This window comes from Saccostrea cucullata, unplaced genomic scaffold (assembly GCF_032062105.1).
Source record: "Saccostrea cucullata isolate Sc308-1 unplaced genomic scaffold, CSIRO_AGI_Scuc_v1 ctg1167, whole genome shotgun sequence".
In the NCBI taxonomy this organism is placed as follows: domain Eukaryota; kingdom Metazoa; phylum Mollusca; class Bivalvia; order Ostreida; family Ostreidae; genus Saccostrea; species Saccostrea cuccullata.
The window spans coordinates 108,599-130,989 of record NW_026917984.1 but is presented as its reverse complement, the minus strand read 5'-3'; the positions used below and the strand labels follow the sequence as shown (position 1 = coordinate 130,989).

Below are 22,391 nucleotides of genomic sequence, written 5' to 3'. Positions count from 1 at the left end.
CAAGATAAACAGCAGGAACAAGTGTCGCCCATTCCACACAGGTACCTATGACAAGAAAGCAGTAATGTGTATCAAAAGCAAACGATATATCTCAGTGCTGATATCGGAGATAGGAAAACTAATACTATTATTGCTTTTTTACGAGTCGTGTTCAGTTCTTAATTTGATCAACGCCATTTTCAGTTAAATTATTTTTAGAAATCACACAAGATCTTGTGATGAAAATTATAAAAGAGAATACTCTTGGAAGCTTCATGTTCTTTATAATTCATTTATGGGTTAATGCGTCATGACGTGCACATTAAGAGTTTCTCTCATTTCTCCTTACCTTATCAAAACATAATTGGACACCTCATCAAAACATAATTGGACGTTAGACAAATTTTATTTGAAAGAAAAAAATTATATACATGTATATTTAAGAATTCTACAAATGCATATATTACATTTTATAACGAATATGTTTATTCAGATGTTAATTATAATATAGTAATTAGTATTTCACAGTATGATTTATAAAATCGAAGTACTGATAATATAGTAAAACGTTTTAACAAATTATTCTCCCTGTCTAGGAATTGTTCAAGATATTTACAATAAAACATTTTATTTTGAAAGGAAACATAATCAAACATTTACTTTTAGAAAATCCATATGTATATTTTCCACTTGCATTATCTTATGTATTCATTTCCTTAATATTTACATTTGCAAATGTTTTCCTTTATATAACACTAATGAAAGCAATGCGTATCTACATCTGTATAAATACAGATACGGGGTAAAGAGGTCATAGATATGCGTATGGATAAACGTTTTACGTAATTTCTCAGTGACGTCATCAAGGGTCGACACGCGTTCAATGGATTACATACATGCCATTAGGTTTGAAAAATAACGCTTTTCACACGTTAAAATTCAAAATCAGGCTAATAAAAAGTATGAATAAGTCACAAATGTAAATATAAGTAATAGGGTATCAATTTAAAACATCTATCGGGCTATAAATACGGGTTGGTACGAGATTAAATTAATCATAAAGCCCTTTTGGCTTTATGGAATTTAATCTCGTGACCAACTTGTATTTGTATCCCGATAGATGTTTTAAAATGATACCTTATTTCTTAAATATTTACATTTGCAAATGTTTTCCTTTGTATAATACTACTGAGAGCAATGCATATCTATAACTGTATAAATGCAGGCTCCTCAAACGTCATAAACGTTCGACGTAATTTCTCTGTGATGTCATAAAGGGTCGACGCGCGTTAAGTGGGTTATATGCATGTCGTTGGGTTTGAAAAATAATGCATTTCACACCTTTAAAGTCACAATCAGGCAAATATAAAGTAGGAATAAGTCACAAATGTAAATATAAGTAATAAGGTATCATTTTAAAACATCTATCGGGCTATACATACGTGTTGGTACGAGATTAAATTCATCATAAAGCCCTTTGGGCTTTATGGAATTTAATCAATATCATTAATAAGAGTTTGAAAGTCTTCGTTTCGAAAACTTTTAAACAATTTTGCGTGAATTGCGCGCCTGTTCATGTATATAATTGCAGAAACAGCTATTATCAGAAGCAGGAAAACCCCGATTGCTATGCAAATTCTGCTTGATAACGACAAAAAACCCTCGTCTGTATCTTTTTTACTGGCAGACGGTTCGATTTCGATAGTTGTGTTTGAGCAGTTGTAGTCGGCGCACACCGCGAATTTTACAAGGGAAATATCTGTAATCATGTCTGACCGTAGACTGCCAATACGGAATGCTTGCGTTATCTCTTCCACAATTATTGTTATATTTATAAACGGGGAAATAATCCTTCTGTCGTTTAAATTGTATAATTTGCTGGGTGCAAGTAAGATATTTAAAAAGTGCCTCCTCGAATACTGCATGGATTCGTTTGCTGATATATTGTTTTGAAAGTATGCCACCCATGTGACTCCTTTTGAATCCCATTCCATCTCGTTTGCAATCGCTTTAACCAGGTCTGCCCCAGCAGAGTAGTCATCTGTTGATTGCAAAGACCGCCGTGACCTTGTTTGTCTGTTAAGACCGATATACCTGATTTGAATTTGTTGAATGTTTCTTTCTTCCGACAAAATTGTTTCGCGGTTTTCACACGCATTGCGAACATTTAATAACTGCTTGGCTGAAAGAAATATGTCTTTACAGAGATGTGCTGTTCGATAACAATTGGACATCAGTCCCGGTATAACAGTATAAAAGATTCTCCATTTATCCAGGAAGGATAAATCGCAAAACGATGGGGCATTTTTAATTGGGTTTGTATAACAATCTAGATGGGAATTGAATGCTTTCTGTTTTATTCCACTGCAAGTGATTGTTAAAAAGGGACGAAGAAGCGGCACCAGTGCGACCTGGAGACACCCTCTAACGGCATCAATCCACTGCTGGCCATCAGTCGAGAAGTTCTGGTAATGGTCTTCGTATAAGTTGCAGAATTTAAGACCATAGTTTATTGCGTATGATGTTTGTTGCATTTCTTGACATGGGAATCGTCTCTGTTAAAATAAAGAGAACTCAAAATTATGGGTAGACAATCCTTTCGTAACAAACCAATATTTATTTGTTCTCAATAAAAGTCATTCAAAGATGAAAGCGTTATAATATACAATTAATTACCCCTTGTGAGGTCAACATGGTGAAATAAGGACTCTCGACCTGGCCCACGAGGTGACCTGCCCTGACCGAGGCCGCGTAGCGGCCGAGGTCAGGGCAGGTCATCGAGTGGGCCAGGTCGAGGGTCCTTATTTCACCATGTTGAACTCACAAGGGGCAATTAATTGTTTTATTATACCGATATATATTGAAAAGTATGAATCTCTAACCGTTATCAATTCTTTCTTTGATCGGGATCGGGATTCGGTACAGACCGGATAGTGAAGTTGTTTACATTGACGTCTGCAAGTCGTGTAAGTTTTTGCATCATGATTTACTGATTAAAACAATATTTGGTTGATAGCGACATACATTGTTATAACTAACGATTACTTTTCCTCTACACAGTCAAAATCTAACACAGAATTCAACTCTTTAAAGAGCCGCCTCTACATTCTATTGAACTGAATTGTTACGATATGTTGAAACGATAAAATTTTACCGTATTCTGTATGGTAATGCAAAACAGACAATGCACAATTTTAAAAACATGTTTTTTTTTTTTCGAATAATTATTATTTTATGCATTTACTTCACTCAAAAACGAATTTTTGATTAAGCGGTCATTTTTAGCGGTCATTAAAAATAATGACCGGGTCATTATATCCCACGTGCAATGCTTCCTAGGTCAGAATTGCTTTAAACAGTACCATTTGGAGCCATTGTTGTGTTTTAAAGTTTTCTTACCAGCCAATCAAATTCGAGTATTATCAATAGAGGTATAATAATAAAGCTTATAACCTCCAAACAGTCGCTGTACCAACTGCAGTCTCCTCCTGTTGGACTATAGCAATGGCTTGGAAGCTGAGTTTGGTTCTTTGGCGGAGTTGTTGTATGTTGTGGGGCATCAACTCCACAAGCACAATCGTTACTAACAATTCCTAAAAAAATTAAAGGAAAAAAAAGAATATTTTAACAATATGCAAGAAAAACGTCTTCATCCTATTGATATTATGCTAGTACTTGCAGTTTGTACTAGAAATGGAAGCAGCTTTTGCTTACCTTGAGCAACTTCAAATAATTCCAACATGCACTGGTAGTAGCAGTAGGTTGCAGTGTTGTCCCTACATATGGCGTTTCCTTTTGACACTGTCTGTATGTATTTATTAGTTAAGCACGTTGCCCGTTGGTACTTGAAATAATATGGAGTTAAAAGCACACATTCAGGAGTACCAACTGGTCCAAAGGTCCCATCACAATCTCCAGACACCAAGTTTAGTCCAATAATTACACTGAGAACAAAATATATGAATCTTCTGGCCATCTTTTATTTTCTTCCTTCTTGCTGAAACGCCAAACCCCGAATTCTTGAATTCACATTATATTTTATATTGATATACGAGGAAGTAACCCTTCGGCGATTTAAATTGTATAATTTCCTTACTGCAATTAAAATATTTAATAGCCATTCTCTGTAACCACTTAAACGTTTGTGGCACACATAGTCACAGATTTTTTTTTTAATTTGGCTGGAATTTACCACTTCATAAACTTCTCCAAAAATATTGTTAGATCATATGATTGTTGAGTAGTTACCATGGAAGCGGTGTCTAATGTTGATTTTTTTCTGTAGAAAAATGCAACTTTAGGCAATGTCATTTGATGAAATGCAGCCACCTCAATTCATGTTACTTACCGAAATAAGAAATGCGACATCTAGTTTTCAAAGGCATTCAAAAACATTGTTGGTATTCAGTCTATAAATACGAAAAATCTCTATGATTAAAATAGAAGACATTCATTTAAAAATTGAATTATCTCCCATTGATAAATGTGAGTTCTTTAGTGTGAGAGATTTAAGAAATCATTGGACAAAACTGACGGGAAGTTGTTTACATTGGCAATATATATCCTACGATTTAAATAAAATCAAGTATTTTTTTATTTATATAATGTGCATACAAATTTTAGCTTCTTTGTTTATTTCCTACAGGCAAAAGAGTATCTTTTATGTGTGAACAATGGCAAAATGTAAAAGACCACATGAAATCAGCACGTAAAAGAAATCAGCTCTGTACACATTCATGATAATGAAGCCTAAGCCTCACTGTCTTAGGAGTTTCAAAATGGGGATTACTTGAGATATCAGAATGATATTGAATTGATTGTAAAAAGAGGTACAGTGTCTCAGTCAGAGTGAAATATTACAATGAATACAGCCTTGGAAAGCAAGTGTTTTATAAAAACAAATGTGAAAAAGAAAACTATTCAAAACTGAATTATAATGTGAGAGAACTATGCTATTGATTTTACCTAAACAGTTAAAGTCAATATACATTTAAATGATCATACAAAACTGGAAGTTGAAAGTTGGATAAAAATAGACTTTACAATAACAAAGTACAAAGTACAGGTGTATCAAGTTTATTGAATGATGTGGCGTAATTGATGCCCATCATATAAGGATTTTGATATGTTTGGGAGGGGGTAACAGATTTAAGAAACAAATAATTTGATCTTGAAAATTTGGAAAATAACTAGTCTATCCTCTACTGTCAGGAAAATAGATAATATCCTTGATAAGTGCTACAGCCTTCACCCACAGGCACTTGTTTTGGTAATAATTTTTTTTAATCCTATGCTTATAATAAGTAAATAAAGGTTTTTAAGTAATTGTCCAGAAACGAAAGTGTTACACATAGATAGAAATAAAGCTACCTAGACAGACGGACAAACGGACGGTCTGATCCAAATAAATTCCTGCACCTTTAGTGAAAGTTAGGGCAGTTAAACCTCCGCTGTAAAGGTTTAGTGACAAAATTATCTCTACTGAGTGGCTATAGTGATGGTAAAAGCAAGATTAAATGAAGAGGGAATACCTTTTATGGGGAAAGTCTGACTCTACAACTAGTTCCAAAGGGAAGTGGACTCTAGAGTGATACTTCCTCGGGGGTCTCCTGCTCTAAAGTCATTCATACCCTAGTGAGAAGTCTCACTCAAGAGCAAAACTTCTAGAGGAAGCAAACTGTCTCTAGAAACGACTTCCGGTAGCAGTCTGTCTCTACAAAGGGTATTCATACTCAAAAGTCCATTAAACAATACAAATTCAGAGAAGATCAACCACGGACCTCCGAAACATCACAGATGGGATCAGCTGCCATGCGTGAGAATTCCTTGCCGACCGGTCACACTCGCCGTGTGCTCCTTGCCCTGATTGGGAAATAGCGGAAAAATTCGTTAACAATTCAATGCGTATACAATGGCCTAACAATTAATATAAAAAACGTCAGTCAGCATTTGACGTATTGTGAATTGTATTTGCCGACAAGGTCAAAATGATGACCTTAAACGAGACTGCTGACATTCCTGTTTCAGCAAATTGTTTTTAGCTCACCTGAGCCGAAGGCTTTAGTGAGCTTTTCTGGTCAAAATTTGTCTGTTGTCTTTCATTGTCGTTGTTGGCGTTGTTGTCGTCGTTGTCGTCGTTATCTTTTCACATTTTCATCTTTTTCTCAAGAACCACTGGGCCAATTTCAACCAAACTTGCCACAAAGTATTCTTTTGTGAAGGGGATTCAAGTGTGTTTAAATGAAGGGTCACGCCCTTTTCCAAGGGGAGATAATTATGAATTAGTGAAAAATTAAGGCATCTTTAAAAAATCTTCTTCTCAAGAACCACTAGGCCAGGAAAGATGAAACTCGTGTGGAATTATCCTTAGGTAGTGTAGATTCAAGTTTGTTCAAATCAATCATGACCCCTGGGGTTAGCGTGGGGCCACAGTGGGGGTATCAAAGTTTAACATAGGAATACATAAAAAAAAATCTTAAGAAATCTTCTCAAGATTCACTGGGCCAGGAAAGATGACACTCATGCAAAAACATCCTCTAAAAGAGAAGATTTAATTTTGTTCAAGTCATGAACCCCCGGGGGGTAGGGTGGGGCCACAATGGGGTATCAAAGTTTAACATAGGAATGCGTAGGAAAAATTTGTATAAATCTTCTTCTCAAGATTCACTTGGCCAGGAAAGATGAAACTTGTCTAGAAGCATCATTTGGTAGCGAAGATTCAAGTTTTTTTCAAATCATGACCCCCGGGATAGTGTGGGGCCACAGTGGGGTATCAAAGTCTAACATAGGAAATGAATACATAGAAAAAAATGTTTATCAATCTTCTCTTCCAGAACCACTGGGTATGAAAGATGAAACTTATGTAGAAGCATCGTTTGCTAATGAAGATTCAAGTTTGTTTAAATCATGACCCCCGGGGTAGGGTGGGGCTACGGTGGGGTATCAAAGTTTAACATAGGAATGCATAGAGCCAGGAAAGATGAAACTCTTGCAGAAGTATCCTCTGAAGAGGAAGATTAAATCTTGTTCAAATCATGACCCACGGGGATAGGGTGGGGACACAATGGGGTATCAAAGTTAAACATAAGAAAACATAGGAAAAAACTTTAAAATTCTTCACAAAGCCATCATTGATGATTGATCATCAATTTAAAATAATAAAAAAAGGTAATGTAGATTAAGAATTCAGGAGAAAAGAGAAGCCATAAATTGGATAATAACAAAGGAATACAAAGGCTATATCAATAAAAAAAAATTCAGCTTATAAAGAACAAAACCATATTGTGTCACATAAATTCAAAAGCATTCTAAGGAAGTGTGGATTTAAGTTTGTTTAAATACCCTCTCCCCGGAACCCACTTTTATAATATATATAACTTTTCAATACTGGACTAATTTTTGCTTTTACCTAGCCAGTTGCTCAGGTGAGCGATGTGGCCTCTGGGCCTCTTGTTCAAAAACATTCCTCGATTTAGAAATGGTTCATTTATGGTAATATATAGCAAAAACTCTAAAGGTCTTCTTCTTAAAAACCACTGGACCAGAAAATCTGAAACTTAAGTGGAAGCATACTGGGGTAGTGTAGATTTTAAATTGCTCAGATCAAGACCCCTGGAGGTAGGGCGGGGCCACAATAGTGAACCCAAGTTTTGCATAGAAATATATCGCAAAAACTTTAAAAATCTTCTTCTCAAGAATCACTGGACCAGAAAAACTGAAACGTATGTGAAAGCATCCTGGGGTAGTGTAGATTCTAAATTGTTCAAACCATGACCCCTAGAGGAAGGGCGAGGCCACAATAGGGAATCCAAGTTTTACATAGTAATGTATAGCAAAAACTCTAAAGGTCTTCTTCTTAAAAACCATTGGACCAGAAAAGCTGAAACTTATTTGGAAGCATTCTGGGGTAGTGTAGATTCTAAATTGTTCAAATCATGACCCCTGGAGGTAGGGCGGGGCCACAATAGGGAATCCAAGTTTTACATAGAAATATAAAGGGAAAAACTTTGAAAATCTTCTTCTCAAGAACCACTGGACCAGAAAAGCTGAAACTTATGTGAAAGCATGCTGGGGTAGTGTAGATTCTAAATTTTTCAAATCATGACCTCCGGAGGTAGGGCGGGGCCACTATAGGGAATCCAAGTTTTACATAGAAATATATAGCAAAAAACTTTAAAAATCTTCTTCTCAAGAACCACTGAGCCAGAAAAGCTGAAACTTAAGTGGAAGCATCCTAGGGTGGTGAAATTCTAAATTGTTCAAATCATGACCCCTGGGGGTAGGGCGTGGTCACAACTGGTATTTCAAAGGGTGGAAATCTGTTAAAGAACAGCATGGCCAAAGTTTTTCAGGTGAGCGATGTGGCCCATGGGACTCTTGTTTAAATTACAATATTTTGATATATAGCCTAGATTTTCGTCAATCTTAAAGTCCTGGTATGAACGCAGTAAGTTTTTATTTGACAGTTTATATTCTCCATATCTTATTTGTAGTCTTTTTATTTGTAGTTCGATGTCTAATTTGATCAAAATATCACAAAGTGTAAGTTGTAAATACACACTATTCTATAGGTTAGAATAAGCCTTTGCAGATAAAGTGCATTTTTATGATCATGTATTTGGTTACAATTATCACAAATTTTAGATGTTTTGAAACATTCATAGCAAGGTATTTAAACGAAACAAAATAGGCCATAGAAGCCAATAGAAGAAAAATAATGACCCGTTGCTATTTCAGGAGACATATGTATGTGTTAAAACAATAAGCCGTACCCCCCAAAAGTATTATAAATTGTTAAGAAGGATCCGTGGTAAAAACTAGCTATAATATGCATCTAATATTACCTTGTTTAGTTAGACGATAGAGGAAGTATGCCTGATGAAACATATTGAGATAACAAAGAGTATTCAAGCTTAAAAGTACATTAAACAATATAAAATAGGAGTAGAGCAAACACGGACCTCTAAAACATTAGAGGTAAGATCAGGTGCCATGGAGGAGTACACCCGCTATGTTCTCCTTGTCATGATCGGGAAATAAAGGGAAAACCCCTCATCAGATTAATGCACTTGACGACGAGAGTACATTGTATGATTTATTTGAATATCAGAATGTTGAATTATTTTTTTTTATCTAGAATGAATTCAAGGCACAACATCAAGGAAATATCTAAGGAAGTATTATAATAAAAGTTACATTGACGATGTAATAAAGCATTTTGTTTTATATGCCTGTAATCCCCAACAAGAAAGATTTGCAAATACTTTTATGGATATCTTTACCCTTTTGTACATGTGTTTATACATGTATTTGAATAAATTATCCGGCAAATCAAAATGGTTTATCTTATCTATTAGTTGTTCTATCAAAGTAATACAAATAATATATAAGTAACACATCATATAATTGCAGCGTAACATTCCTTTTTAAAACTGTAATTGTATATAGATTAACAATGTTTTAAAGCTTTCATATACCTTCATCTGTAAGTTTTAAAGGGTAAATGTTTCAAACAATTTTACTTGAATTTGTTCTTCTCATGCAGATAATGGCTGATAAGGATATCAGCAAAAACAATGCGCATCCGGCTGCTATCAATACTATGTTGGTTAGTGTCCATAATCCATCGCTCACATCATTTTTCAAAGCTGATGACAGGGGTTTAAACTCCAAAGATTTATTCAAGCAGTTGTTATCGGTACACACAAAGTATTTGACTATGGAAATACCATTGATCATATCTGAAGTAAGGATACCAGAACGGAACGCGTCTGTTACATTTTCCACAGCTTCAGTCACGTTGACAGGCGAAGACACGTTTGTATTGTCATTCAAATTATAAAGTTTACTTGGAGCAAGTAATATGTTTAACTGTTGCATGACCGATTGTTCGCTTGCCGTTATGTTGTTTTGGAAATATGCTATCCACGTCACACCTGATGATTTCCATTCCATTTTGTTTGCAATCGTTTTTATAAGGTTCGCTCCTGCTGAGTAATCATCCACACTTGTTGTGGATCTGCGTGATCTAGATTGATGATTAAATCCGAAGTACGAGAATTGGAGTTGTTTAACATTACTTAAACGAGATAAATGATATGTACACGCCTTGTATGTTTCCCATAACTGTTTTGCAGATTCAAAAATATCCTTGCAAAGGTATTTATGCTGAAAACAATTTGAAAAAAGTCCGGGTATAACGGTAAAACCTATTTGTAGTTTGTCCGACATTTTTAGGTCACAAAACGATGGAGTGTTTTTCCTTGGGTTTGTGTAGCAATTGACATGAGAATTAAATGCTTTTTTCTTAATTTCCTCACAGGTAATTTGGAAGTATGGACGCAGGAGTGGAACTAGCGCCACCTGTAAACACCCTCTAACGGCATCAATCCACTGCTGTCCTTCAGTCGAGAAGCGCTGGTAATGGTCTTCGTACAAGTTGCAAAACTTATCACCATTGTTTATTGCATATGATGTTTGTTGCCTTTCTTTGCAAGGAAATCGTCTCTGACAAAACAATTAAAAATTTTAAAACGTCAAATAAATTTGAATTTAGAATACAATTTGAAAGGAATGAGAAGCATCAGATTGATTTTGTAAAAACTATTACCTCCAAGCAGTCGCTGTACCAATTACAGTCTCTACCGGATGGACTGTAGCACTGACTCGGAAGCTGAGTTTGATTCGTAGGTGGAGTTCTTGTTTGTTGTGGGGCATCAACTCCACAAGCACATTCATCACGAACATCACCTAAAAATAAATATGAATCTCCGGTTTATTTCATATTTTATTTTATTGTAGTGACTGTAACTGCAATGCCAAAATGACAACAACAAAAAAAAAGAGATTTGCATTCAATTTTACGCTGTCTCTTTGAAATTTTAAATGATTTATTTGAAAAGTCAAGGATAGTCCATTTTTTGATTTTTCGACACCAGAATACAGAATTAGTTCCGTGATTATGAATATTGCAAACTTTTAAAGCCGCCGAGGTTCTGGGGAAGAAAATGCTGCTCAAGCAACTTATTTGTTATTCAAACTTCAATTTACCAAAAACAAAAAGAAATTGATGCAGTAAACATTCGTGATATTCTTAATCTTAGGGAGATCCAGTCTTGTGTTCCACCATATTTCAAGGTGGTTCAACCTTTATATTTTTCAAAAATATCGATTGCTTCCAAAGTTGTACTTCTTCACAAACATCCATTGCTTTTAAAGTTTTAAATTCCAAAACAAAGTGCTTAGTTATAGAATATCTGAAACATAATCATTTTACGTAATTTTGTTCTTCTTCACGTTATTAGGGTTCACCATCATTTAAATTTGAACTCTGGCGCAAGGTTTACTGCGCTTATATTCGCGGTAATTCTTCGACCGAATTCGCAGATGAACCACGAATTAAACTTTTCAAAAAATACATCCTCAATGAATCAAAACTTAAATACACAAATGGCATTTATTATTTGGAAAATTAACTGATGAATTCAATAATAAAAGCATTTAATCGATATCGAATAAAGATAGTGTAAAACAAATTAGGATTTTTAAAAAAATATATACATGCTGTGAAATAGACACCCCTCCCCGCTCTCCGGACAAAACAAACAGAATAATAAACAAACAGATATTTTCTTAGAGAATCTGAAAATAAAAGTATCAGTGACAACAACTTTTACGCAATAAACCCTATTTAAAAAAATTGATTGGTTAAACAAAAGGTAAATTATACAGTGTTCATTAAAGGAGAGAGGAAATTCTGGTAAGTCACAAAATCAAGCTTAAATCTATATTTAAATTTGTAATCATCGATCTGGGGAGTAAAATATCTGAAACTTGTGAATTAAAAACATACTTCAGAGTCATAAAATCCTATTTTGGTGGTTCATTCGTTAATTTTTTTTTCACATTACAAAATCACATGATTACGATACGCATACAGGTACAATGTGTGACTCGCAGTGAAAATGCAATTTTAGAAACTTGCTTTTAATTAGAACTATTAAAGTGTGAATTAATTAATATTAAAAATTCAATCTGCAATTATCGTGAAGTGTGGAAAAATGGTATGTCTCTTTTCATTCAAGTGTCTAGCAAGGTCTAAAAGATAATTGCTTGTTGAGGTCAAACAATGTGCCCTAATTAGCATGATTAGAGTAAATAAATGGTTTACCATTAGAAACAAGTTTCAAGTCTTTTTTATTGCAGCCCGGAGGACTGGGCTGCTCTATACATCTGAGTTTAAGTGTTGGTACATGGGGATTGAGGTGGGAGAAGTCAATCAGAATTAAAGGTTTTCTAAACATTAAAAAGATTGTTAATCAGAATGTTCTTTCCCTTTATAAATCAAGAGATGTACAATATATTTACTTCCATCAAGTAAATCTGTAAAAATATATATGTTTTTCAAATTTAATATATAAAGTTGCTTATCATATACTATCCAAAAACGACCCTTTTTATAGAACATCGAATTTTACTTATCGCATAAAAGCGTACTTTACACAGTTCGTGTTTTATATAATTCTGAAAGTGAAATACATTTTTGAAAATAAGTGATGCATGTGTCTGGTTTTAATTTAAATTTTATGCAGCCAACATTTAATTGAGGAATTGATAAAGTTTAAAGGGTACCGTTTTTGTTCAATTTTCATCCGACCATAAGTTTTCAAAATATTCTTGACTACATGTGTATCGTCTCCATCATTTAGACGCATGACTTTATCACACATATCGAAGCGGTTTGATGATCCAAACTCATTTTCATTGTTTACTTTATTTATTTCCCGGGCGACAATTGATGGTTATATCAATGTTTTCTTGTTTCTTATTTCTTTGAGCCAACTGGCTCATCAGAGAAGTTATACATACATGATAATAGTAAGAAAAAGAGCATAGAGAGAGAGAGTGAACGTAAAGAACATATACATGAAAATAGTACTATACATCAATTTTATTTTTTTCTTCACATTGTTGCAGCATACAAAAATTTGCCCAAATTTAAAAGATCTAGATATTATTAGAACTTAACAGCTGAATTAATTAAAACGCTAAGTCTTGGCTTAGTAAAATAATGCTTGTTCAAAACTTGTTCTTTAGATCAATAGTCAAAGGGCATTTTAAAATGAAATGAAATTTGTCTTTTACATCATGGAAATTACAACATACATGTATATACATACATGTAATCTATTAATCTTAGGTATGTTATGGTGTCGACCTGTTTCAATACTCAACGTGTGATTCAATAACCTAAATTTTGTTAATAGTTGTTAATAGTTGTCTAATTTTTTGTCAATAGGTTTTGTTAAATTTGACTGCAAACAGAAATTATCAATTACATGTTGATATAAATTACACTTCTTTGAAGAGTTTGATATATTCATAGCATTAAAAACTGAAAAACGGTTCATTATTTGGAGGTTTATTTGTTTTATAAAACATATTAATCTCACTCACAATAAAAATCATACTGTGGCGCTAACATGTTAACTGTAGCGGAACTTTGGCGTTGATTTTTTAACTGTGGCGCTAAGGAATTTCACTGTGACGGGACAGTCACGTTAAACAGCCCATAAAGAATCCTGCGTTAAAGTCCTGCTAGACGTAATTACTTGTGCCGTTAAATAGTTTCAAATAAGACTTTTATCACTTAATTTTATTTAAATTTATTTTGGTCCAAAATTCAAACAAACAATCAATAATTTCCATTCCTACGTTGATTTGATATATTTCTCTATCTCGAGATAAAATAAACCACAGAGATTTGCATGTTTGTTTCATATATGGATATTTTCAAGACGAAGACGTTAATGCTACCCTGAAAAGAAACCTTTATGATAAACGTAATAACTTTACCTTATTTAATTGTCAATATCTCACAATTGTATAACTATACCATTATCACCTGCATAATGAGTTTTGTCTCCCAGTTGATTCGATGTACAATTCGAAAAGCTTTTAACAAAGTAAATCTGTAAGTACTCTGAAGTTGACATCAAAAAGATGCCTGAGTTTCTGATTGACAATATCTATGTGGTTTTTTTTTTTAGATCAGGTCTTCCAACAATCTGTTGGAATTCCCATGGGTACCAATTGCGCTCCGTTAATAGCAGACCTATTTTTATATTCATATGAAGCACAATTTGTGCAAAATCTTATGCGTGGAAAGAAGAAAACACTTGCTTTGGCCTTCAACTCGACATTTAGATATATCGACGACGTATTGTTAACAATGGTATTTCCATTCCTACGTCGATACGATATATCCTGGTGGGCTTGAGATAAAAGATACCACGGAGCCTGACACATCTGTTTCATGAATGGATATTTTACTTGAAAGAGACGTTAATGGTAATCTAACAACCAAGCTATATGATAAACGTTATGACTTTAACTTTTCTATCGTCAACCCCCCTTACTTATGCAGCAATATACCTTCATTACCTGCATACGGAGTGTATATATCTCAGTTGATTCGATATACAAGAGCATGGTCTACGTATGAACAATTTCTAAAACGAGGTAAATTATTGACAAGCAAGTTGATGAAACAAGAATATCAGCGGTCTCGTTTAACGTCATCATTTCGTTAGTTCTATGGTCGATATATGCAATGATCTTGTCAGCAAATACAGTTTATCATCAAGTCAAATGCTGACTGGCGTTTTTTATACTAATTGTTAGTCCATTATTTATACATTGAATTGACGACGAATTTTCCGTTATTTCCCGATCATGACAAGGAACACACGGCGGATGTGACCGGTCAGCAGGGGATGCTCACTCTTCCATGGCACCTGATCCCACCTCTGACGTTTTGGAGGTCCGTCTTTTCTCTGCTCCTATTTTGTATTGTTTAATGGACTTTGATATTGAATACTGTTCGTTATCTCCATATCCTTCTTGGTGTCTAATGACGAAATAGGTAGATTTGCGATTTTGATTTAAATAAAAAAAGCAGACGTCTGTGACGAAAAATAACTGGTCTTTCATTTCCCTTGAGAAGTGTTTGCTTATAACGTTCAAAACTCATATATTATGCATAGCTAATATACTGAAACGCAAAAGAAACGCAACAAGCAGTTATCTACAAATGTTTGAGTTTTTTATATTATGATTTTCAAAAAAAAAATACAGTTAGGCTAAACTCACTTTTCAGTAGATCAGAGATTTGATAAAAATGTTAAATGTTTATCTTTTCACTTTACTAAGTAACCTATGACTGTTAAAACACCCCCTCCCAGCCATTCAATTGCAACATGCAAGACTACCCTAAACAATAATTGCAGCTTAATTTCTACGATACAGTAGGTTAATCAATATCGAGATCTGAGCGAAGGAATTATTCTTTGCCTTTTTTAAATGCCTGTTTTCAGATGATTAGTTCGAATTTTCTCTAACTTAGATCATTGTGGTAACACTTGGACTTCCGGTCCAAGGACTTTCATTTATACATATGATACGTAACACCCTATTGAGGCGTAATGTATAGTGTATTTTTGCATCATCAACTCTCCATCACCTTTACTGTGAGATTTTCTAGCTAAAGCAATGGAAATGCGTACTTAAGCCAATTTCAAAAAGCCTTAGCATCGAAACGAAAGGAGATTTTATTTTTTGAAACATTGCTGCATTACTTAAGACGAACAGTACAAACCCTTTAAACTACATAATATTGCCAAATGTTTTGTTGTGCATGCAATTTTTGATTTCTGTTAAGCAGACCCAAACTTGACTTCCGGTTATGGTATGAAAATCGTTCAGCCGTTAAATTACCGATATCTATCAAATTGAAGAAATCCATAATTTTAAGATATAAATTTCTTTACTTTACATAATTATTTTCCCCTAAACTTCTGTGTTGCGTTTCTTTTGCGTTTTAGTATATTATCTAGATAGCAAATACCGGTATATGGCCTAACTTTACCCTTATTTTTACTAACCTTCAGAAATTTCATAGCTTTCCATCATGCACTGGTAATAGCAGTAAGTTGCAGAGTGGTCTCGACAAATGGCGTTTCCTTTCGAAACCGTCTGAATGTATTCATTTGTCAGACAGGTGGCCCATTGGTATTTTGAATAATATCGGTCAAAAAGCACACATTCCGGAGAACCTGCTGGACCATAATTGCGATTACAGGAACTAGTCACCACCTCCAGATCAACAATTATAATAAAATTAATAATGAACAGGTATCTTAAACCCTTAGCTTCCATTTTTATGGCTTTTTATCTGTTAAATATGTTATCTCTGACGGATTTATAATATGTGTCGAGAGCCGTCATTGAAAAACAGAAAAATGGGGTTTAGATAAAACATTAGACTTTGTACTATTGCCTCTTCAGGTAGCTTTTCTATTGTAAAGATATATCTCTTTAGAATGTTGAACAGAAAGGTGGTATAACTCGTTTGAACTCAACAATTTGCAAATTGTTTGCTCGATATTATGTCATCGTTAGAAAATGCGATCTATCATCAATTCGAATGTTGTCCGACGTTTTCAATACAAAACTGTTAGGCGATTGTTTGAACTGAATTATCAACGGATTTGTCCGATCATGGCCAAGGAACACACTACTTCTCCACAGCACCTGATCCCACTTCATATTTTAAGGGTCCGTTTTACTTCCGCTCTATGAAGATTTTTTTAACATGAGACTTGTTTTCAAAAAAATCTTAGATCTTGACTAGTAGAAAAATTAAAATTTTATGCTGCAAAATAAAATTTAAATGTTAAAAATAAAATGTAAAGAATGAAGTGACCTTGCTTCCAAATGTAACTGTGTTAAGTCCAAGTAATGACCAACGATACTTTGGAAAACAGTCTAAATAGAAATGAAGTAATTTGTTATTTTCATTTTTGTATCACAGTAAATATCTTAGATCTGAACAAATTATCTAATTGTGTATACTGATTTACTTTTTTATTTGAATGTGCTTTTGCTCATTATACTTGCACGTACTGAAAACTCAGGAAAAAAATTATACCTATGCAATCCTTGACACCAGAATAGAGTGCTAATGCAGTTGAAATGGTGTTGCAGGGACTGGGGGTCTCTTTTAGAGAAATAAGTGAAGAATAAAATTATTTTAAGATTATTCATTTTCCTATTGCAGAATTATTTCAAAGAGTTTCAAAACATAATTTTTTTCTTATTTGAATTCCACAATGCTAAATAGTACAAACACATAAGATGAACACAATATTTCATTGCAGCAGCATTCATTTTTTGAGAGAGAGAGAGAGAGAGAATGCAAGAGAAAGAAAGAGAGATTATGTTATTAAAGAAAGTGGATGATAGATAGAGTAGGTAGCAAAACTAGTTTTGAGACAGGGTTTATTGATATTAGTCTGAGAGTATGGAGTGCCATTTTTACCAGGAGGCGTTAAACTCATCTATTTTATCACCTTCCCTGGTTGTATATTTCAATGTTTCATAAATAATTTTGTATTCATTCAGAAAACCATGGATGGAGAGGCTGAGGGGTTGACAACGAACTCTGTAAATATATTGCTTCATTGACTAAGCAAAATATTTAATGATTTTGATGATATTGTTTTACTTATATCTCCAAATATAAAAGTTTTACCATCTAGATTAATACAATGTCTTTTCGATGACACTGTCTAACAAAACCATCTAGAAATTGTTTTACAACTGGACATTGCCAAATGAAATGGAATATTGTTTCTTCCTCTGCTTCACAAAATGTACATAGGTTTTACCTATTCTAAACATAAGACTATTGGTTGTCAATATATAGTGATTAATTCTGTATTGAAGCCATTGTAATTTACTGTTTTGGGTTGTTAAAAAAGGCAGACAATAAATTTCTTTCCAGTTTGTATCTGTCAAGGTGAAAAATTTTGCCCATTTTCCCATACCCACAGGTTTTATTACTGATTTATTTTATATATCATACATAGGCTTTGTTCCTTTTTTGGTTAATACAAAGACTTTGATATTACATGGAATACCTGGTTTATGAATAAATCCATTTCTACAAAAGTTATACTTCTTTAAATCTGCAAGTATCGCTTGCCATATGCCTGTATAAGTTAAATGGTTAATTTTCAAATCATAATTGTGTTGAATATTGTCTAGTGATAGGAAGTTACTATTCTCATCTAAAAGATCATATGCATATTTTATTCCCTTTGCATACCAAGACTTGTAAAATATTGCTTGATTTTTCGATTTTGAAATTGTTGTTATGTCATGAAGGTTGACAAGCATATTCTTGCCAATTTCTTATCTCTATTTTCTCTTGAATTTCTTGGAAAGCTTTCAAAACATCTCTCCAGAAATTATTTTGTACATTTTCTTGTAAATGTGACAAATATTCTGATCCAGTATTTAAAAGTGTATCAATCTCAACACTATTTTCCAATGATTTTTTCCACTTTGAGTTATTGTTATAGATTATTTTTCTTATCCCTGTAGATTTTAAAGCTGTTATGTAGGACACAATATTAACCATTTTTAATCCTCCCTGTGCATACTTTTGTGTAACAACTTTTCTTTTTATTTTAACTACATTTGATTTCCATAAAAAGTTAAAGATCCATTTGATTAGATCTTTTATAACACTTGTAGGTGGGTTTGGTAAAGTAATAAATAAATGATTAAGCTGTGATATAAGTAGTGATTTAATCAATGTGATTCTTCCAATAGGAGTTACGTTTTTCTTTTTCCATTGCTCTATGGTGGTCTAAATTTTGACTAGTTTCTTGTCATAGTTTAGTTTTGTGATTTTTGCTAAGTCAACATCATAATAAATGCCTAAAAGATTAAAATTTGTTGCCCATTAAAATTTCAGATCAGGGCAGAGTCTATCCTCAGAATACTTAATTCTTACTTCCAATCCACACAATTTGGGTTTTTGATTGATTGATTTTGAGACCTGACATTTTATAAAATTCTTCTAATACTAGCATTGTAGCCTTTGGTGATTTTTCAGAGCCGTCAAGAATTAACATTGTGTCATCTGCATATTGTGACATTAAGTACTCTGTATCATTAATCTTAATTCCTTTGATATTCTCATTATTTCTTATTTTAATAGACAGTATCTCAGCACATAAGAGAAATTGGGTCACCCTGTCTACAGCCCCGTCCTAACTTGAAGAAGTTAGATAAAAATTCCTGCTTGTGACACACAAATAACTATTATTTTGGAAAATTTTTGTCCAGTTAAAAAAACTTGGTCCAACGTTAAAAAATTCCAATGTTTCTTGAATAAAAGTCCATGACACAGAGTCGAAGGCTTTCTCAAAATCTATCATGACTAATGTTCCAGGAATATCATGCAATTCTGTGTAGTGCATCAGATCGTATACAAGACGTGTATTCTCTCCGATGTATCTCCCAGTTATAAAACCTGTTTGATCTGAACTAACTATTTTGGATAAAACTTGTTTTAATCTGTTTGCTTTACATCCTGATCCAATTTTACAAATAATGTTAAGCTGTGATATTGGTCTCCAATTGTTGAGATGAAATTTACTTTTTCCTTCTTTTGGTATGCAAGTAATTATTCCTTGCTTTTGTGTAGAAGAAAATTCACCTATTTCATAACCATAATTCAAAGAGCGTACGACAAAATGACCCAAATTTCTCCAGAATACTTTAAAAAATTCTGCTGTGACGCCATCACTACCTGGACTTTTGTTATTAGACATTGTCTTTAATACTGATAAGGCTTCACTATATGAAATAACACCTTCCAACTGCAAACGTTCAGTATCATCTAATTTAGGGACATTATATTCTTCAAGGGATTCTTTAAGATTCAAATCAATATTCTCTAATATTTGAACTGAGTATAATGATTTGTAAAATTTTTCAACTTCTTCTAGAATTTCAGATTGCTTTGTTATTTCCTTTCCTCATTATTTTCATTTTTAATAATTTTTGGTATTATCTTATTTGTAAAATGTCTATTTTCAAGATTTAAAAAATATCTGGTTGGTTTTTCCCCTTCACTAGTCCATTTTGCCGTTGACCTTACCATATTCCCCATAAGCTTGTGTTGGCTTATTGATTCTAATGCTTTTTTCTTCTCAGCAATTCTAGTTACATTGTTGTCATAATTTTTTCCAGTTCAGTAATTTCCTCAATTAGGTCTTTCTCATTTTTTACCCTTTCCTGTTTGATATAACTTGCATATGAAATTGTTTTTGCTCTTATCTCCATTAGGAGTGTCTCTAAAAATAATTGGTCATTTAAAGTAAATTGTATTTCAGAATTGGATATTTCCTTAATGCTGGCTTCATTGTAAACCAGCAATGCATATTGTGTTTTAACATTATCAATAACATCATTTATGATTTCAATATACTTTAGGTCTTTTAAAAGAGAACTATTAAATATTCATAAACCTTTCCCATGTAGGAAATCATTGAACTTAAGGGTCAGTAAAATTGGTGAATGGTCTGATCTATAACTTCCAAGAATATCACCATTTTGTATATCAGTCAACAATGAGTTGGATACAAGAGCAAAGTCTAAGCGTGCTTGTTTCAGAGGGTTTGGTTTCCTCCAGGTAAATGTTTTTGTTCTGGGTGGAACTCTCTAAAAATATCTATTAAATTATGACTATCTATTTTTTCAAGTAATTTCTTTCTGGCTTTTGGGATATCAATATGTAAGTAATTGAAATAATCTTTGTTTGGGTCTAGTACTGAATTAAAATCACCAACAATAATAACTTCATTGTCAAATTTGGTTATTAACTCTTACAAATTCTCATAGAATTCTCAAAAACATAAAAATGTTGACTACAGATATCCAGTGCATTAATTGAGCACCACATGCCACTTGGAAGATTGATTCACGATACTGGGACAACCAGAAGTTTGGTGGACTTTGTATGGACGCCCAGACACTGGATGACTACTGGCTGTTATTACTGTCAATTCTTGTATATATTTTTTTTATTTGTTTAAATTTGATAAAACTTTTTTCAAAGAGTTTTGGAGACGCCCTTATCAGTAACACCAAGTGTGTCTGAGACTCACTGTATTGGATATTATAGATATATCTTTACATTAAGATATTAAGGATAACCTGATCATCTTTCTTATTTTTCTGATAAAACTTTTTTCAAAGAGTTTTGGAGACGCCCTTATCAGCAACACCACGTGTGTCTGAGACTCACTGCATTGGATGTTATAGATATATCTTTACATTAAGATAGTAAGGATAACCTGATCATTTTTCTTTTTTTTCATATAAAAACAATTTTTAAAAACATTATTTAAAAAAAACGCATTTGCAATTTCTGATTTCTGGACTGAAAGTGGAGCTCCATACAAAAATAGGAAATATGGAGACAACAATCAAAACATCCTGTCTGGGTAAATATGGTGCGAATTGCAAATCGGAAATTGTTTTACGGGCAGGAAAGTCATTGAAAGGATTTAAATGACACTAAGGCACTTGTCGATCCAAATGTATTGAATGGCATATTAGTTATACTAGTACCGATCAGGTAAACATTCGTTGCAAAATCAAAAATAAGTGCGTGTTACGAACTTTTTTAAGTGTACAAGTTAAGTTTTAACCCTTCCTCTCATTAGAGCTGAACACGATTTCTAAAAGAAATATGGGCACCAAAATCCTTTCTTTGTCTTTATAATTTTCTGAAGGCCCTATAAAAGTCGCACACTTAGTCAGTAAACTGCAATAACCTATAAACAAAAATAATGTAAAGTAAGCAGCACGAACACTTGTCGCCCATTGCACACAGGTACATGTACCCGTGATAAGAAAACAATAAGGTGCAACAAAAGCAAAGGATGCATCCGAGTGCTGATTTTGGTGAAAGGAAAACTAATGTTGCATTTGCTTATTTACGATTAGTCTTCCCATTTAATTTTGATCAACATCATTTTCAATAAAATTATTCTTAGAAATCAAATCAACGATCTTGCCTTATATCACTTGTATCTTGATGAAACATGTTTCCTCTTTTAGACAAGAGAATGCTCTTGGAAGCTTCATGTTTATTTAAAGGTAAATATGGTATATGTAAAACTGTTCTAATTAAGACAAACTAAAGAAGAGTTTCCACATTTCTCCTTACTTCATCAAAACATGATTGGACATTAAATTTTATTTTTTAAAATTAGATACATGTTAATTTAAGTATTCTACAATTATTCTACAAATGTATATATTACTAAAAATGTTAGTAAGAATATAGGAAATAGTATTTCACATTATGATTTGTAAAATCGAAGCACTAATTATATAATAAAATGATTTAAAAAACTATTCTTCCTGTCTAGGAGCTGTTCAATATACATGTATTTACAATGTAACATTTTATTTTAACATAAATCATAATCAAACATTTACACTTTAGAAATGTACAAAAAAAACCAGATGTATATTTCCACTAGATTATC

General features: G+C 33.3%; 2 protein-coding genes across 2 annotated transcripts; both read right to left on the bottom strand.

Annotated features, from left to right (window-relative positions):
- Window positions 1-1,224: 1,224 nt before the first annotated feature.
- On the bottom strand, window positions 1,225-3,988 carry LOC134273239 (uncharacterized). Its single transcript, XM_062755462.1, has 3 exons — window positions 3,694-3,988; window positions 3,433-3,572; window positions 1,225-2,534 (listed from the first exon to the last, which is right to left on the bottom strand). The coding sequence occupies exons 1-3, from the start codon at window positions 3,953-3,955 to the stop codon at window positions 1,473-1,475; spliced, it is 1,464 nt and encodes a 487-aa protein (XP_062611446.1). The 5' UTR covers window positions 3,956-3,988; the 3' UTR covers window positions 1,225-1,472.
- Window positions 3,989-9,346: 5,358 nt separating this feature from the next.
- On the bottom strand, window positions 9,347-16,262 carry LOC134273554 (uncharacterized). The gene is made up of 3 exons (XM_062755781.1): window positions 15,921-16,262; window positions 10,589-10,728; window positions 9,347-10,485 (listed from the first exon to the last, which is right to left on the bottom strand). Exons 1-3 carry the CDS (start codon window positions 16,192-16,194, stop codon window positions 9,487-9,489), a joined length of 1,413 nt encoding a protein of 470 aa, XP_062611765.1. The 5' UTR covers window positions 16,195-16,262; the 3' UTR covers window positions 9,347-9,486.
- Between the last annotated feature and the right edge of the window lie 6,129 nt (window positions 16,263-22,391).